This window comes from Hyalella azteca, unplaced genomic scaffold (genome assembly GCF_000764305.2).
Source record: "Hyalella azteca isolate HAZT.00-mixed unplaced genomic scaffold, Hazt_2.0.2 contig12009, whole genome shotgun sequence".
In the NCBI taxonomy this organism is placed as follows: domain Eukaryota; kingdom Metazoa; phylum Arthropoda; class Malacostraca; order Amphipoda; family Hyalellidae; genus Hyalella; species Hyalella azteca.
The window spans coordinates 333,662-353,597 of record NW_025941981.1 but is presented as its reverse complement, the minus strand read 5'-3'; the positions used below and the strand labels follow the sequence as shown (position 1 = coordinate 353,597).

The window sequence follows — 19,936 nt, the reverse complement described above, 5'->3', positions numbered from 1 at the left end:
ATGTGAATTTAAAACTAGAAACAAAACAATTACAAATATAAAACTATATATAAAAAATTGAATGCACTGAATGGAAATAAAATGTTCAAATTGTGCACATGTTTATTTCAAACAGTGTTGGCTTTTCTTAGAACATAAGTCTCGTTTCACAACATTTGAGGTTTGTTTGGTTATCATTCAGTTTATGTTTAGTATTGCTTTACTGGTCTGAATCCAGTAGGAACAGTGCAGTCAGTCACTAATTCACTAATAGTCAGTGTGTTTAAAGGGTAGAGTCTGGTAGATTTATAGGACCTAAAACTAGTAGATCTATTGATAGTGTTGTGCACTGTACTATCAGCTACCTATCTGTTATGTGACTCTTCAATGTTGAGAAGATTGGCATTCCTGAAGTGTTTTTGTGTATTGAAGCCTGTTAAATGGTCAATATTTAGCTCGTTACCTTGCTTCAAACAAACTTTACAAAGCTAATGAATAAACTTGTCAATAATTGTTTACCTAAAAGTCCCTATGTGGTAAACACCATCTTGGCCATTTTTCTTGAAGGCAACAAGTGCCCTTTTTAGCCATCCATTATGATCCATATACTGTTATTGTTAGTAGGCTAATTGCAACATAAAAAATCATCTTTCAAAAAGACAGAAAAGCTAAATAAATTTAAAAAATCAAATAAATAAAAAAAATCATGAAAAAATAAAATCATTGATTTATGATTTTTTTTATTTAAAAAAAATCATCAACCCTTTTCTTTTCACTTAGGCTTGGGAAGATGAAAAGGGAAAAGAAAGGAAAAAAACAACAGTCATTCATCTGGATTGACTGATGATGAGACAGTGTCAGACATGTCTAAGCCAAATTCTATGGTTTATTAAATTCCATATTCCATCATAACATTATTTTGATCAGGTCATTTTAGCACATTTTCTCATTATGGAAAAAGGTGCTATTATGCTTGTCATGTCCATCTGTCCATGACTTGACAGACAGACGGATGAGAAAATGTGCTATCTGTTACTCACTGTAGTGAGTACTGGTCCAATTTTTTAACATATTGACATTATCATGTGCCAATAATTTTGTAGTATTGTTCAATTCTTCTCATATCATTATATGGAATAAAAATATAAATTTCTCCTATGATTGTTATATATAGGGAAAGTCCAGGCATAACCAAGTGGTTCACAAGAGAACTGTAGGCTCATAAACATAAAGTACTTGCCTGATATTTTCAAGTGGTTCCAGCCTGGGCACTGGGCAGCTCCTTCTTGCATTCTAAGTGGCCAGTGGTCAGCTAGAGCTTGATAGAGTTAACGGGCTGCTGGCTATTCAACGGCCACCTGAAAACCAATCCCTGATAAATTAACAATATGCTTGAGGCATGAGTTGTGTCACACAGAAATATGTTGCTAAATTGATTATGGGACCAAGGCTCAGTTATGGCCAAACTAACACACAAGCTCAGATTTACACCAATCTGCTGGTCTCAGAACAAGCCCCATAGCCAGTCCTTAGCGTAAATATACACAACTGCACTTAGCTTAAATGCTATGATGTGGCAGACCATGCTAGAAGAACCGCAAGCCAATCCAGTTAATGGCTCCAATGGCTTAAAATTAAAGCCATGGCAGCAACAGCTCATGCCAGCTACATTAAACTACAGCAAAAACTACATTAAAGCATTCATACACTACTTAACTGGCCTAATTCCAGGGGACTTTCACTACCTGACAAGGCTGACTAGTTTTTATTATAGATATCTTTGGGCATGATTACCCACAACAAAAAGGCTAATTTTGAAATGCCTTCCATGTATATTAGTGGTAAATATACAGTATAGCACACTTGTGAAAAATGAGACAAGAAGTTGCACATTACTTGAATATCAATGCATAAAATTCTCCTTCATTGTAATGGATGTATGATAAAGTTATAGCAATTTTTGTTACCACACATGGACTGAAAATAAGTACAGCTGAAGTAGCATTCAAATTTACAGACTGTTACCTCAATAATGAGTGAAATTAGAGCAAGCCAAAATAGTGAAGAATCCCATTGCTGACAATTCCACCTATGCAGCAACTGGCTGCGGTGAGGCAGCCTGTTAAATTTGTGGCAAGCAGCTGCACTCTGAAATGTTAAGATACCATACTGCTAATATATTTGTGTGTACGTAGTGCTCAACTTCTCCTTGAATAATTGTTTGATTTTTCTGTATGTGCTAATTCAGGATTATTTTTGGCCTGTTTCAAGTGATGTTATCTTATTGACAAATTTTTCAGAAAACATTTTGAACATTACCGTAATCATCAATTGAGAGCTGAAAATGAATAGCTCCTGTTGTAATAAGTATTTACTGCTGTATTTAACTAAGTAGTATGGCTAATCAAATCGTGAATAAGGATATTAAGTTTACTGAGCAAAGCACTCAAGTACTTTTGGCAATTTCAAATAATATTGAAAATCATGTGAAATGTGAAAATACTCTGGCTATAGCAACCAAAATTCTGCAAGCAGTTGTGTCTGTGTTTCTTCAAGAAAAAGGTTTGTTGACTTTGGAGGACTGCTTTTCAAATTGCATTAATACTAACTATCAAAATGTAAGGGAAAAATTTAATGAATACTTGAAGTTTGATAAGGGTTTATTTCTGAAAAACTTGATCAAATGCCGTGATGAGTATGAAATTCTTTTTGCTTGTGATGTCTTGCATTATTTTTTCGTGAAAGATCTGGAAAGTCAATCTATATTGGCATTGGAAAAGCTCAGGAAGTTGAGAAATTCACACTATCATGGTGAGGATCCTGAGGCTCTGGAAGTTTCTCTTGCTGTGTTCAAATTCCTGAAGTATGCAAGGAAAGACTATGAAAATGATTCATTTCCAGAAATTGTGAAGATGTTAAAGAAATTGGAGGAGGAAGATGCCATGGAACTAATTCATTCTGATAAATGTGTTTTAATTTCCTACCTGGAAGAAGTTGAAAATGGCCTGCTTCCTGACCTGCGCAATGAACTCCGTTTTTATTTATCAACTCAGTTAATAGTACGAGCAAAGGCAGTACTCACTATCCCAACAAATCTTCCTGCCTCCACTGTCTACCCTAGCTTTGTTCAACCAACACCAGTTTCTGAAACATCTCTCATCAACTCTACTATAGAAGCTCTTTGTGATGAAACTTTGCCTAGAATAACTCTACTAGTTGGTTGTTCTGGTTCTGGCAAGTCATATATTGCCCATCTCATTGTCCATGAATGGCTGTCACAAAAAGAATTTGAAAAAAATAAACAAAATTCTGAGAAAAATTTAAGTTTGACTTCTTTCAGCTTGATTCTTTTTGTCAACTGCTTGGAGGTTAAGTCTTCTCTTTTTGACCATTGGAAAAATCTTTATCCACATCTGGAAGTCAGCAAAATCCAATCTCTAAAGCTATTGATCATCATTGATGAATGTGATAACAATTTTCTGGATCACAGAAACATTGTGGAAAGCATCATATTGAGATTTAAAAATGCACGCCTGTTAATTACTAGCTATGAAACTGATTTAGATAATCTTCAAAATCTCATATCCAGCTCATCTGCTGATGAAACCCAGACAATTACCATTCCATACTTGACTAGTGCAGAAGCAGGAAGCTTAGCTGAAAATACTTTTCATTTTCTGTCCCCAAATGAAGTTGAGATTGGGAAATGTCAATCAAAATTTTTCCAAGTTTCAGGGCTGGAAAATTTGAAAACTCCTTTAGATGTTATTTTGGCCTGCATCATCTGCCTCTATGCTGTACAAGATGCTTTTCCTATTCCTGCAATCACCACACGTGCAAAGCTTGTGTCACAGTTCTTCACCTTGTGCTCTTTCTCAACATCAGGAAATTGGCCTCAAATCACTCAAGATTTTGGGAAGGCTGCTTTACAGGCAGTCTTGGAAAACATTCCTGTTCAGCAGCTGGCAATGCTTGACCAGAGTGTATATGATGCTCATTTTTATACCTGTACAGTTGATAAATTTAAGCAAGGCAATCTTGTGTCAAATGGAAAACTTTGTGTTAGATTGACTCACAAATGTTTCCTGTGGTATTTTGTTGCTGAATTTGTTGCAAACTCTTCTGGTAAAAATTCAGTCGAGCTTGAAAAAATTCTACATAAAATTCAGGAATTTATTCCACTCTGTCGCAGGTTCAAAGATTTTTTGCTTCCCCTAGTCAATTCTCTCATAGAAAAGAATGCTTTGAGCTACTGTCTTGATCAGGTTTGTAGAATTGCTGAGATAATCTATGTGGAAAGTGAGAGCAACCCATTAGAGTTTTGGAGATCAGTTGTAACAGAAACTGAGCCACGGGTTCCTGCTCAGCTGCAAGCTCTGGCCCAGCGTTACATACAAGAGTAGTGAATTTGGGTTAGAAAAAGTCAACCATAAACTCTTCATTGGCTGCATAAATTACTCTTCAAAGCTGTCATCAAAACTCCATATTGATTTCAGGATTAATAGCCCAGGTTTTAGAGGCAATGATGATGCTGCTTCAGCCCAACTCTTTTATGAACTTTGTGTGTCTTTCTATTGACTAAATGAAATTCCTTTCTCATTTCTTGCCCCTTATGCAGCACACAAAATTTCAATGAGTTATTACTAAGAAAATTTTTAACTTTCTTGTGCAATACCCTCACTAAAATGATGTAACTTTGGTCAATTTTAACCACATTAATTTTTTAGAGAATAAAAATCCAATATGTTCCAGATTCATGCAACATAACATGCAGTACCGGTAGTTGGTTATAACAACTGAGTAAGATCTCAGGGTGAGTAAAAATATCCCTACAAGTCATATATCATTGAAGTCAATGGTTGAGTGTTGCCATTGACACAGTTTACACCAAGTGACAGGAACAGATGAAAATTATTACATAACTCCACTCGTATACTTACATGTTAACTATATTTTGTTATGCTAGCCATATTTTTTGCCTGAGTTGCATCTTGATGTTGTTAATTTTGGTTGAATTAGACCATTTTATAGTCTAAACTTCTTGCATTTCTGTACCTGTAAAGGCTGTAATCCATTTAAGTTGTAACTCAATTCAACAAAAGTTGATATTTTCCAAATATAATATTTAGATATTACTGTATGTAAGTAATTACTAAATATTATTTAAACCTAAATTATATACTTATTTATATATTTATATAAAAATTTGCAAGACCATGACAATTAGTTGATGTTTTTAATGAGTTACTTAAGGTAAAATACCTTTGCTTTGCTCAGTAAAATTGTAAAAAACTATTTTTTACACCTATAACCCTAATTCCAACCCTAATCTAACAAGATTTTTGTTAATTATCATGTCATAGAATAGCATTCATCTTTTTTTTGTGTCGCAATATTAGCAAATACTAATCAAAGGTAGATTCTGCAACATGGGTACATTCAAAGACAGTAAATTGTGCAACATTTTGTCACACAATATGCCAAAAATGTTGTGCTATTGTTGAAAGTATGAGTAACATTTTGATTGCACAATTCCATGACACGCTTTTTGGGAAATGTGATGAAACATGTTGCACAATAACCCTACTTATCAGTTATATAATATTTATTTTATTGACTATATCTAAATATAAAGTCAATAAGAATACATCTTCTTATTACACATAAAGAAAATTATAAGTTGTTGACTGTAGTTATTCACTTAATTTTATGCATTTGATTGCACTGGCAAGTAAAGTTGATGTCATATTGGGGGCCATACATTTTAAGTGTCGTTTGTCATAACATAACATTAGTGATGTTGGCGCTGAAGTGTAGGCCTGATGTGGCCTGTCGCCGATTCTTTTCCTTTTCGTGCCTTGTGTTGTTCTTCTATTGCTGCACAACTTCTTTTAAAATTTCACTACTTTTTAATTTATTTTCCAAATTACAATTTGCTCCATCAGTTATTGTGATTTCTTTGCTCTGTGCATTATTTTTAACTTGCAATTGGTTGCAAATTCAATCAATTCATCCCAAGCAATCAATTCATCCAAAATTTGTTTTACTAAGTATATAATTTGTTTATATGCATTTAATTCTGATATTCTTTTCAGTAGGTCATCTTAACTTATATGTTATATAACTAGTATATCTTAACTCTTAATTTTACTCATCTTGTATGCAACTTACTTCTTTTCTACAATTGTGTCATTCACATCCAGTTGATCCACAGTTGACCCTACATCCAGTTGATAGTGCCCTCACATCCTCACATTTAGCTATACAATAACATTATAAAATACTACTCTTGAAAGTTACAGATTCCTACTTTCACTGTATATTTACTATTACCATGACATTTATTCACCTTTTTTCTGGTTAGGTTGCTGCCAACTGAAAATAATGTAGTAACATGTTTATCATATCATGAGACTTGTCTCTAGCAACCACGTTAAATGATTAAAACTGCCAGCTGCACCATTCTAGTACTATACATACATTTTTTGATGTGACAATTCTAAAGTTAAATTTAATGTGGCTTAAAGTATTTTTGGATGCAGAGGTTATATATTTAAATCTATTTGAAAGATAATATGAAAGTGTTTTATTTGGTTCCAGTGTTATTCATGCATTATTTATAGCATTTAGGCCAAATTTAGCTTCAGTAACAGCTCTGGTGCTATAGCCACATGTCTGTCTCCAGCAGGTGAGGCAATTACTTATTTGTTTGTAGGCTGACATCAACCTACTAAGAAGTGGACAATGGTTAAGGGGACCGTCTACCCTAAAAATCGGAAATTTTGGCTTTTCAGTTTTCTTGACTCATTTTGTACTGCTGCTGAAAAAGCGCGTCTAACGCAGTTTACCGCATGTCTGTGCGTGCTATAGTTTTTGCGCAAGACAATTTTAAAAATATATAAAATGAACATTTTTTAACAATATGTACAAAGATTTATTTGAATTAAATCTGTATATATAGATCATTACTTTTGTTAATTACTAAGTGTTTGCACTCGTTTGAAAGCTACAAACGAGACGCGTTCAACAAAGCTACTACCATTGATGTACATGCAAATTTTTTGTGTAGTCTTAAACTTTTTTAAACTTTTTTTTAAACTTTTATAAAATGAACATTTTATAACTTTATTTACTAATAAATGGTATTTATATGTCATTATTTAGGTTAAATGCAAAGTGTTTGCACTCGTTTGAAAGCTACAAACAAGACGCGTTCAACACAGCTACTACCATTGATGTACGTACAATAGTTTTTGCCGAATGCAGTTGTAACGTTATGTAAAATGAATATTTCATATATATATTTATATATAAAAAGTCCAATTTATAGCATATTATTCACATTAAATTTGACATAAATAGGTCTATAGACGCTTGCTGGTACCCTGAAAGCAAATAATTGGCAATGGGAAAGCTTGAGCTACAAAATCAAGACTTTTTTGGGTATACTCTTCTGTTTTCAATGAATTTTACTTTATTTGGCCCCTGAACTATTAAAATTTTCGTTTTTTGTCTTTTTGAAAACCTATCTCCTCCTACAGTTTTCAAGCTACAGCAATGAGACATATACCATTCGATTTGTAAAGACCATACCTATTGACTCTAACATCATTTTTTGGAATTTGTGTATGGTTCATCTTATATATGGGGGAGAAGGGGGGGGAGGGGGAAAAAATGAGAAAAATGGGAAAAATGTGCATAAAAAAACTATGGGGAAAATGAGAAAAGTGATGTTAGATTCGATTGGTATGGTCTTTACGAATAGAATGATACGTGCCTCAATGTTGTAGGATGATATTTGTAGGAGGAGATAGATTTTCTAAAGTACCTGTTTTTAGCCGTTTTCTATTAATTTCACGTTTTCTATCAATTTTTTAAAAAAATTCATATGAACAACATGTTTTTTTTTTACATTTCACGTGTGTGTGTGAAGTTTCATGGTGATCGGATAATAACTGTAGAAGTTTTTACGGAGGGTAGACAGTCCCCTTAATTTGAAGTTGTTCTTCTATTGCTGCAAATTAATAAAAATATATATGTCAATGAGTTCATGAAATGGCTTTAGCAATCCATAATAAGACATCAGTGAGATAAATTTCAAGAAGTTCAATAGTTTGAGTGCTCCAGTATTTGAAATCTGGACAATGTATGCAAAAAATTTTTCTTGAAAGAAAGTAATACTTGTGAGCTGTAAACCTCTAACTTTCTTAGAAGAACTGATAAATGCATTGTTGAAATATCAAATAAAAATGTCAAATAATGTCTACTGCTACTGAGGCTGACTAGTACACAATGTGCTGGTCGAAATTGTATGCTGAAATTTTTAATGCTGAATATTGGCTACCAAAAGACTACTTGACAAATCAGCAAGCAGTTCTTGACCCTTGGGCATTATTCCATGTCTTTGTTGAAAATTTTAATTATTGCATGTCCCATGTTTGAACAGTTGTACATTTGTGCTGTAGGGTATGATATTGGCTATTGCCTTGTTTTATATTATGCCTTATTTGATGATCTTATCACTTGACCATACTAATCTTAAATCAACTTTGAGGACCAGTTTCTGTCACACCTTGTATCTCCAGTGAGTGTTTAACTCTCAAGTCTGAGTGCTTTCTTTAAATCTTTCAATCTTTCTCTGTACTGGTATGTCTTTTTAAAAGTTCCAAATATATACCTAGTTTCTAAACATATAATATACATTGCGGGCAATTGTTAGCAGATGAAATATTCATTGCTTAAGATTTGTATTTTGTGAGCTGCTTTGAGATTGCTATCAATATCATATGTATGGGATTAGAAAAAGTAATGGATTTGAATTTCAATGTCTTTATTACATGTCCTAGGTTTGTGTGAGATCCCTATTATTTTGAACTTGAGTACATCATAATCCAAAATTTGAAATAATGAAATTCTGCTTTATATTGACACCATATGCATTGTGTAAATAAATAAGAAATTGTCTTGATTCAGCCTTCAGAATAGAAATGCGCTATTGCCTCTCTGTATTAAATATAATTTAGACCTTCTGGCAAACCGTTTGTTGCCCAATAATCTCAGAGCTTATAAAACTTTCTTCAGATTACAATTGCTGGTATTCTAATTTGGTTTTGAACAAAAATACTTGTAAAAAATCTTTAGTCTTGATTTGCAATGCAGGCAAAACTTAATTTTCTATTTTTATTAAATTTTAAGTGTATAATTTACATAAGAGTTGAATTCAAATTTTCAATCCATGACCAAATTCAAGCTGTCTCATAAACCCACTGATGGAAGTAAGGTTCTGACTTGATTCAAGGAAATTCTCATTCAATTGGTGTTTATACTGTATATTGTGGATGCCTATAATATTTTTAATAACCCATTAATGTTCTTGGTGCCTATTTACCAAAAAAAATAGATAGGTTATTAATTATTATCTATCTGCCCACTGATGAGAGGCTGTTAATATCATATACTCTTATGAATTGTTTTTTTGTATACTGTATTTTTTTAATCCCTGTGTAATTTTAACAACCATAGAAGTAATATATATGTATCATTTTTTTAGTTGAATTATCTTGAAAACTAAAAAACTACCTATTAAATATTACATTCACAAGAATTTAATCATTCCCAAGTAAGTATTAAATGACAGCTATTGAAGGAAATCTTCTTAACGTTGCTCTAAATTTGTGTAACAATAAGGTCTACCTTGTGCTTATGCCGCTTGGACCTTAATGAATATATACTGAAAATCAGAAATGTCTCTCATTTTTCATTCACATATAACGTTAATAGTGTTCTTGTCAATGAAGCAAGCATTATATTATTCAAAGAATCTTTTCACAATGCCTTGTTCCTCATTGGCTCTCATTTAGTGTGTCAGGTAAACTTTTTTTTTTTTGTTCTCAAGTAAAAGTTTCCAGCATGTTGCTTTTCCTAATATTTTACCACACATCTCAGTTTTGCTTAAGTTGAAGGCGCTGTTGTAGATCTGTATTAATTATTGAGCTCGGCCACATAAGTGTGAGACTCTGTGGTGCATAACATGGCCTTCCTGTGCATCCTGATCATCAGGGAACTTGGCCATGTTAACAATTGCGTTGCTCTCATAATTTTTTTATGTTCTACTCTTCTAATTATTTTTCATTCAAATTCTTTTTCAGATGCAAATTAGAATAATTCAACTTGCATTAGATATTTACATTTCTGTAGGGCAGTTTTAAATTCCGAATATCTTCATGGCTTGCTCAGGGATTCCGCCTTAGCCGAAATAAAATTGTCTGATTTTAAAATGACCTTTAATAAAGAATATCAGTCACTTTTCAAAGCTATATTCTTTTTGCATTCACTCCACCTCATGTATTACTTAAATAAACTGATTTTCTGAAGTGGGTAGGCTCGCTTGGAGTAGGATGGCTAGCCAAGAGCTTCCTGCAATATCTGATGATATTGAGAAGCGTGTGAGGAACCAGCGCGCTCTGGACCAAGCATCCCTGATTTTCCAAGAAGTTATGTGCTTGTTTCTTGAAAACTCAAATGTTTTGACTTTGAAAGACTGCAGTCGTATTGTGAAAGAAACAAGTGAAGAAAATCTAAAAAATAAATTTAAAAATTATTATAAAGAAGATAAAGCAATATTTGAAAAAGACTTGATTCAGTTCCGGGATCATCATGATATTCTTTTTGCTTGTGATGTATTAAGTTATTTTTTCATAGACGAAGATGCGAGGAGTCCATCCCTATCTGCATTGGAAAAGCTAAAGGAATTACGAAATTTGCACCAGCATCCTAAAGGCCCTGGACCGGAACCCATTGAGGTTTCCCTTGCCGTTATCAAATTCCTCAAGTATGTGAGGAGAGACTTCAAGCAAGTTTTATCACACGAGTCAATGAGAAAGCTGATAAAATTGGACGAGGAAGATGCCAAGAATTTACTTCATGCCGAGGAATGCGTTTCAATTTCTTCACTGGAAGAGGACTTGCTCAGCGAACAGTATTCTTATTCATCCGCTCGGTTGTTAGTTCGAGCGAAGACAGTCATTGACATCTCAAGAAATATTCCAGGCACCGCAGTTAACCACAACATAAATGACCTGAGAACAGATTTTAAAGTCTCCCTCATGAATTCCGTGAAAGAAGCAATCTGTGATGAAGCTCGACCGAGAATCACTATACTCGTTGGTGCCTCTGGTTTCGGCAAATCTTACACGACTCAACAAATTATCCGTGAATGGATTGCTTATAAGGGAGAAAAGAATGTGAATAGCGATGAAAAACTACGAAATTTAATTTTTTTCAATTTAATTCTTTTTGTTAACTGCTCTGAGGTTCGGTCTTCTGTTTTTGAACATTGGAAGAATCGATATCCTCATATAAAGGGCCTTGAGATGAGAACAATCCAAGCTCTAAAGCTATTGATCATCATTGATGATTGTGACTGCAGTTTGTCCAAACACAGAGACATTTTAGAAAGCATCATTGTTATGTACAAGAATGCACGTCTTTTGATTACCAACAACAACAAATATGTCGATAGCCTTTGCCGTGTCATCTCATGCACTTCACGTGAGAGCACCGAATCTATCATCATTCCAGGCCTGACTCTTGGAGAAGTGACAAGCTTGGCAGAAGAAAATCTCTGTTTTCTTACTGGAAATGAGACCGAGTTTAGACAATGCCAATCCGAGTTCGATCGAGTTTCATGGAAATCAATCTTGAAGTCTCCTCTTGAAATTGTCTTAACTTGCATCATCTGCGTCTGTGCTGTACAAAAATCCTTGCCCATACCCTCAATAACCACGCGTACCAGCCTTGTGTCACAATTCTTTACCTTCTGCCCTTTCGCATCATCGGAAAATTGGCGTCGAGTTGCTCAAAATTTGGGGGAAGTCGCTTTCCTGGCAGCATTTGAGACCATTCCTATGCGCCCACTTCGTCTGAAAACACTGGATGATTATGCAGATGAAACACATTATTACATGCGTATTGATAAAGAGTTAATCCAAGACAATGAGGTGTCAGATAACAAACTAGCTGTTTGGATCACGCACGAATGTTTCCTGTGGCGTTTTACTGCTGAATTTATTGCGGAGAACTGTCGTAATGGAAACTCAGAAGTTCTTGAAAGAATTGAGCGGAAAATTACTGAATCCTTTTTCTTCTGCCGTAGATTCAAAGATACATTGCTTCCTCTTATTAATTCCCTCATGGAGAAAAATATTTTGGTAGAGTATTCGAATCAGGTGGGTGAAATTGCCAAGATTATTTGCGATGAGTGTGAGAGCGAACCATTAGAATTTTGGGGATCGTTCGTCAAGGAAGCCGGACTTTCGGTCCCAATTGAGCTGAAGGCCTTGGTCCAGAATTGCATAGCAGAAACATCTAGCGAACTGCAGGTAGACGAAGACAACTACGATGCTTTCTTTCACTGCTTGAAGTGTCTCACGTATCTTCCTCGAAAAATCGTTATTGACTTGCTGAAAAGTCGAGAAAGTTGTCATGTTCTTGAGGCAGTGATGGAGCGGCTGCGACGCGAGCCCTTTCCAGACTTTCAGGACCAGCACATCGAACTGTCTCTGCGTTGTCCTTACAAGCTTCCCTGCCCCCTCATTTCCTTCCCTCCCTGGATGCAGCTCACGAAATTCCAAGGATCTTTACGCAATGAAGCTATTTCTGCGCTCGCGCAATTACCTCAGTTAACTTCAATAGAGTTGAAAATTGAAAATTCGTCGACACTTGAAACGTTTGTAGAGAGCGTAAAGAGAAAAATTTCTCCAAATGTATGCGACATTACGTTGCTGTTGGATGCTACAATCGATTATGATCTTGAGATGCCAAACTATCTGCCCCAATTCCATCAGCTTCGACTTCAGTGGTCAAACGCCACGAAGGAGAATCTTTTGAGTAGAGCAATACGCACTACAAACCAAGTCCTTCCTGAGTAAGTGTGATACGCCTGCGGAAAAACATTTTAACATACTTGTCGATTCATTGCCTCATTTTATTTCTAATCGTAAGCTTTGTATATGTACTAGTTTGCTTTTCCATTCCCTGAATTTGTATCATATGTGTCTTATTCTAATAACTTACCTAGAGAAACTTAGCTGTGACCGCTCCATCCAGCACACAGATGTTGTTTTATTTATTTTATTGTTGTAGATGTTGTTTTATTTACAAAAATTTTCTCACTTGGATCTATTTTTTTCAGGAATTACTTCGGCGCCACTATAAGTCTTAAAATTGTAGGACTGAAGGCTTCAGCCTGCATGCAGTACCTGATGAAACTGACGCGTCTTGATGGAGGCTGTGTAGAGGTGTGGACTGATGCTCATCTCACTCCTGAAGAGGAGGAAGCAGTTCGAATAAAGTCTTATCAAGGAAGTGATGATGGTTTGTACGCTAAGCCTCCATTCCACATCATGTGGAGGTGCTAGTGATGGCTGACGCCAATGATGGCTCTTTGAACTACCACGATGCCCCGCGTCCGCATCCCGATGCCCGCCCGCGTCCGACCTAGAGAAGCGAGAGCCTGGTCGAGTAAAAAAAAACTCTGAAAGCCTGCCATCGTTGAACGACCTGGTTTATTTTGTTGACTTACGTTGATGCTTTTGATATCTGCTTGACGCACACCGCAAGATGCGAGTGCGGCTGAGCAACGTTCATTTCATTTTCATTGACTCACTTTTCCATGACTGACGTTGATACATATTTTTGTATGAAGTCATTTGCTATTCTTCTATATTAATCGATGCATTCATATATATCGTGTTTTAGGGGCCTTTCTTAATAGATAATACGTGTCGTTCTGACTGACTCATTTATTTGAGTGCGTGATTCATCTCTATTCGTGGAGCTATTTCCCCACGAGACTCCTTCGCTTATTCGTAAGGGAATAGCGCTCGCCTATGTGGACTTATCCTCAGGCATATCATCCCTGCCATAACTCCAATATATATTACATCTATTTTATCATATGTTATGAATAATGATTTTCATATACTCGTTTCATAAGCTGAATATATCCTTTTACCAACTGCTATGCCCCAGAATAAATAAATGATCATGTTGAATGTAAAAACCTGCCACGCCATTAAAGGTTATGATGACGCTAATTAATATAATTTGTATGCATGTATGTAAAATTTTTCCGAGTATGTTTGAAGCCTTGCTCTGTAAATATACAAGGGCTTTTCAGTCTGTTATGAACGCTATATATACCTGGTCGGGAAATTACCTGGCAATAAAATCATATTTCGTAGCAATACTATCAGAAAACATTTTTCTCAAGGGGAGAGGGTGCTAAGATTAGATTTTGATATTAGGCTAGAAAATTAAAATGTGATTTTTACATTGATAAGTGTAAAGTTTCTAAAAATTAAAGTTATCATTTGTCCTGTTATAGAAATTTTCGTGACTGACTTTATTGGTAGTTTCGTATTTATTGTGGATTTTTCGGTGATTAGCATATTTTAATTTCAAAATATTAACTGAATTGAAACAACGGGACTCTAAGTTGCGTAGATAACACATCCTCGGCTACGCCATGATAATATGTTTCTATCAAAATTAATTTGGTTGATTTAATAACTATTTTCCTAAGAGATACTGGCAATATTGAAACAGAAACTTGGTGCCGAAATATTCTTTTTTTTTCTTCGATTAACCACGACATATTTAGCTGCAAATGAACGGACAAGGAGCAGATTTTTTTTGCTTAATGAATGTAGGCCTCGTGTGCCTAATATGTAATCACTGAAATGTCTTGCCGTTGATCACAGCGCAACGTAATTTCAATCAAATTTGGCACGCTCACATAAACGAGAGAATTTGTACAAATAGTGATGCACCTTTAGCCCTTGTGTGTGTCATCTCGACCCACCCTGGCCAGGCTAAAACGGCGTGCTAAGCCCGCTGTCTGCTCGTACGGTGGGTAAGGAAGTGTTAGTATTTGGACAACATGACCCATGAAGTTGCCGAACGCAGATTTTTCACAACTTTTAAATAGTGTGAAAACAACTTTCCTGCATAATCCTATGTGTTTTTGTGTTGAATTGATTGAATAAATGAGTTTTAGTCATATTTCTCAGCTGTAATGGCAAAAATTGTAAGAAATTATCGCATAAAACTAATTTCGCCACCTATTGGTAGCCATTGTATAAACTTTCTAAGTAAAGACTATAATAACGCATCTATTTAACCGCTGGGACACTTTGTAGTGCAATGAATTGGTGTGGCAGGCTTTCCTCGCATCACAAATCAAAACCGATCTTAACCTAAGTAACAACGAAGCTATTTATTATCATATCATAGGGATGTCGGCGCTGAAGAATATGCCTGATGTGGCATGTCGTCGATTCTTGTCCATTTCGTAGCTTGTTCACAGGAGACCTAAAAACAGTTCATTTGACCGGAGCTTTTCAAAATTGACGATAGTTTGAAATAGCTACTTGACTTATACCAAGCTAATTTAAAGTCTGAACATACGTTTCCCCATTGTTTCATCTAGTCTGTTCTTGAGCGCGTTTATACTCGCAGCCTCAACGTCAATTTATTGACAACTCTCCTACGAATTTTGTAACAAGTTTTTCGTTTGCTTATTGCCCACGTGGTGTGCTAAATGTTATGTTTACGGACCCATTTGCTCGCTTAAGGGGAGCGTCTCGGTCCCAGAGAAACTTTTGTCCAGTATCTAGAATACACCGTTTGATGCTGACAGGCAAAACCTTGAATGGATCTGTCTGATCTACTAATTAGACGTAGATAGACCTGAGGGGTTTTGGTTCATTTATTAATTGTCCGAATAACAGATTAAATACTCATCGGCCAGGGAAGGATAAATAACAAGTCGTGTATCTAAGCTTAAGTATTGAAGAAAGGTTCATGGGATACACTCGATAGAAGTTACAGGATCAAGCACAGTATGTGCAGTAGATTGGGAGATAGAGTTAACGACACTACATATTGGTCTGAGTGCCGGAGTCTGCATGACTGCAGCTGAAGGCTGTCTGCCTAAGACTGAGACTCTGCTGGGACTGACTAAACAGTGCGCTCTGAGAGCTTATATACGCGGTGACCCGCGAATAGTGACGTCACAGAAGGTGACGTAATAGTCAGTAATGACATCAATCCCGGACACGTCCCCCCTACGCTTGTAGAAGCGTCCTCGCTTCTTTATTATAAAGCAAGGCTAATACGTGGGTCAACGCATCAGTTTCATGTCAACGATCTTCTTAACAATGATCAAAATCGTTAAATATAATGGGACTGAACGGCATCAGTGCTTAGATTAGGCATTAATTTAATTTGGCATTAATTTAAAACCAAATTTTTAAGAACAAGGCTCAGTTACTAAAGTTTACATGGACATCATAGTAGTAACATAGAAATTCAAATGCCGGTTTTCTGGCTTCATACGCTCAAAAATATAGTTTATCGCTCGGCAAGAAAAATATACTTTCATTGATATCTATTTTTAGATAACCATGTAATAGCCTATTCTTGGATTTATTATAGTTTAGTGCTGAAAAGTGAATGAATTAGCACAAAATGATGAGAATTATTCGGGATAAACTCGGGATCCTCATCGAAACATGATTGTATGAGATACAATGTTTCTATCAGTACTTTGTTAGTACAGTTAATTGAATCATCTCTATCGGTACTTCATCAATCTCTCGTCTATCGGTACTTGTATTGAAGTCGTTCCCTTCCCCCCTTTGGAAATCGACGCTCCTGTGTCGGCACTACATAATTGTGAATTTTACAACTTACGTTGGCTAACTTGACACAAGACGCTCAGGGTCAGTGGTACATACACCATTACGTTTTCGAGAAGTTGAAAGGAGTTACTCGCTTTAATACAGTATGACTTCATTGAAACAAGCACGAATGCTCATCTCTTACCGTCGGAACAAGACATTGAATTATATTCCAGTTACATTGCGAAATGTCGAAATTTTATTTAACATGATTAATTGTCGAATCAATCGATATAACGTACTCTGTGGGACAGTTTCCGTACACATTCGAACATTCATATTGGAATTAGTCGTACACAATAGAGAATAATTAGCAATAATGATTGACAAATCATGTACAATGAGGTTGTCAAAGGAAGTTAAAGCATTCTGCGTCAACATGTTAATTTCAACTTGTGAAATATTACAGCTGAATGGAAACACAATAATTGTATCATACCATTTGTCATTCGCAGTGCTTAATGCAAATACAATAAAATATTTGAACAACATAATCTCATTAACGGTAAACATCGTTCTAATAAGAGGCAAAATGTAGATACATACATGAGCAATTTTTACAATAAAATTGTGAAATTTCAACTACGGTTCGTCCATTTGAATGATCTCAGTGACATGAGATTAAAATTAATCTCCTCATTAGTCATAATATCATGATATCTCTTGCATTTAGGCAAGTCTCATTAAAGATGAACTATAAGAACCGCGTTATTGCTATGTGCTTTAATTAGATTGCTAGTCTCATTAAAGATCTCATTAATGCCATCGCTGAGCGTGTGGTTATTCTCGCTTACGTAGCGATTTGATTCGACGTTTTGCGCAAGGTAAGCAAAGCAGCTTGCCGCGTCATGAAAGTTTTGCACTTATAGCAAAAAAAATTATCGGTGACTTGATCTTGAGTTCTTTACGTTAAGCACGAGATCAATTGTCGGCATGAATTCAGGTTATTGTGAAATCATCTGAATTGAAAATTTCTCGCGACATGATCAAGCGTTTGAAAATTTAGTTAGCTTATAAATTTGCGCATACTTCGTAAACACAGATATATTAATAAGCAACTCAAAAAAAATCACCATATTATCTTAAATGCACATAATTTTATTCGTTATGCATCATAGAAGAAATTCTCGCCCAGCAAAGGCAGAAAAATTATATACTGACTTTCATCTATAGATCGGTCAGCATTTCTTATATGCAACGTTAGCTTTATGCAGTTGAAATGCCAGTCTTTGACGGCTGAATCTACTCATGACTGTACAATAATTGTTACAGTTTAATCAACTTCATTAAATCTACCGTATGAAACCACATGGATGTTTTAATACATCAACTCATTACTTTTACAGATAATAAAATTGAGTAGATCACATGGTAGAGAAATTAAAGAGTGGAAAGTTATATTGCATACAAGCATTTGAAAAGACAGTTGTCTATCAACGTTGTAAAACCGTACATGATATTGCTACAAAAAACAATAGGCGGAAATTATGTAATTATTTAGCGTTGCCTAGATATTAGAATAACACATTAATACAAACAAAAAATTTCCCGCTGGAATCGCTGTTCAATGCATTTAACGTGCATCAATGTTTTCGGTATTCATACTCGACAATATTACACATACATTTGCACTTAAGCAAAAATTGAATAATCGGAAAGGCACTTACAGTCTCGCTCAGAAACTGCAAGGCCAGCAAGTCGCTCCCACAACAGTTCCACACAGTCAGTGTTTGCTGATTTAGCGATTTCCTTACAGAAATCTGACAAACGGGACATGATTCAATTATGAAATGCCGTCACTCAGGCGATTTCCATCAACAAGCTTAGCACGTTGACCATGAGCGAGAAAAGAAAATCTGCAACATCGCACTGATGTTGATGACACATCGCACGGATGTTGATCGCAGCATTGAAATTGAAATCCGTGGTCATAGCATGTTATGAACAGACCGAGGTCAAAAGATCCTCGAGTGTTAAAGTGTGAGATCGTTGTGAACGTGAGAACGTCTTACTTGCCATTCCGTAGTTAATAATAATAAAAAAATTATTATTATTTATCTATTATCGAATGTGAATAGTTGTAACAATTTCTTACACAACTGAATAGTAGTAACACAATCGGTAATATTTTTATTATTAGGTCCCATAATTATAAGGAGAAAACTTTTACAATTGAGCAATATTAACCCAATCATTAAGCAAGAGAAAAAAAAATTCTATCTCGCGTGCAAATCGTCGATAGGATAACAATAACAATAGTATGTTATTAGAACTCATTTATCGCAGAACAAGTTTCTTTTAATAAAGATGAACTTATTAAATTCAATCGCGATTTATGAAACGATTTCCAGTTTTCACTTCTTATTGCGATCGTTATTTCGATCGTGGATTCGATCGTGAAGTCGATCAAGCTAAGGACTCTTACTCACTTGCTGAGGCAAATGCTCTCAGAAGTGTAGGTTAAAGGTTAACGGATACTGAAATTGAATTTCCTCGAGCTGCAAACGCACGTATGCTATTGCGTCGATTTTTCACTCAAAACGTTTCCATTAATTCAAGTATGCACGTAATTGATATTTAAGGAAAATTATTCCCTATCGAATTCTTAACCTCTCGTGCATTCAATCAGCAACATTGTCAATTTAATATTGATCATAAAATGCTCTAATTTGATTACTTGAATTTATACAACACAATTTTTATGCTCTACATGTTGTAAATTTGAGCAACGTGATATTAAATTTACCACGATTATAAGTCATCTCAATAACAGTCTTACTGACGTCTTATTTTCTGCATGCGTAATAGCGTGCAGTAGTCAAGCTATTATATATTACATCTCGTTATATTCTTGACAAGAAATAACATTTAATAGTATGAAACATGAAAACATCATTGCACTTTTTCGCATACAATGCAGGTTTTGAATGCGTGCAATATTTCGTAACAGAATATTAGCTTTCAACGTGATAGTCTCGTGAGTATCAGAGATTAATTGCACTTTTACTCATCTGAGAAAATTAATCGCATGACACATTAATATCTTTATATTAATAGAATTAATACACAATAACGTGACCACCTTTTCTCAGAACGGTATTATGACCATTCTATAAGTGAGTAAATGCAAGAAGTCGCTCGTGTGATCGCCTTCTTTTTCGCATACAGTGCAGTTTTTGAATGCGTGCAATATTTCGTAACGGAATATTAGCTTT

General features: G+C 35.3%; 1 protein-coding gene across 1 annotated transcript; it reads left to right on the top strand.

Annotated features, from left to right (window-relative positions):
* The first annotated feature begins 10,125 nt into the window (after nucleotides 1–10,125).
* On the top strand, nucleotides 10,126–15,101 carry LOC108675690. The gene is made up of 2 exons (XM_018163720.2): nucleotides 10,126–12,904; nucleotides 13,172–15,101. The coding sequence occupies exons 1-2, from the start codon at nucleotides 10,377–10,379 to the stop codon at nucleotides 13,395–13,397; spliced, it is 2,754 nt and encodes a 917-aa protein (XP_018019209.1). The 5' UTR covers nucleotides 10,126–10,376; the 3' UTR covers nucleotides 13,398–15,101.
* The last annotated feature ends 4,835 nt before the right edge of the window (nucleotides 15,102–19,936 follow it).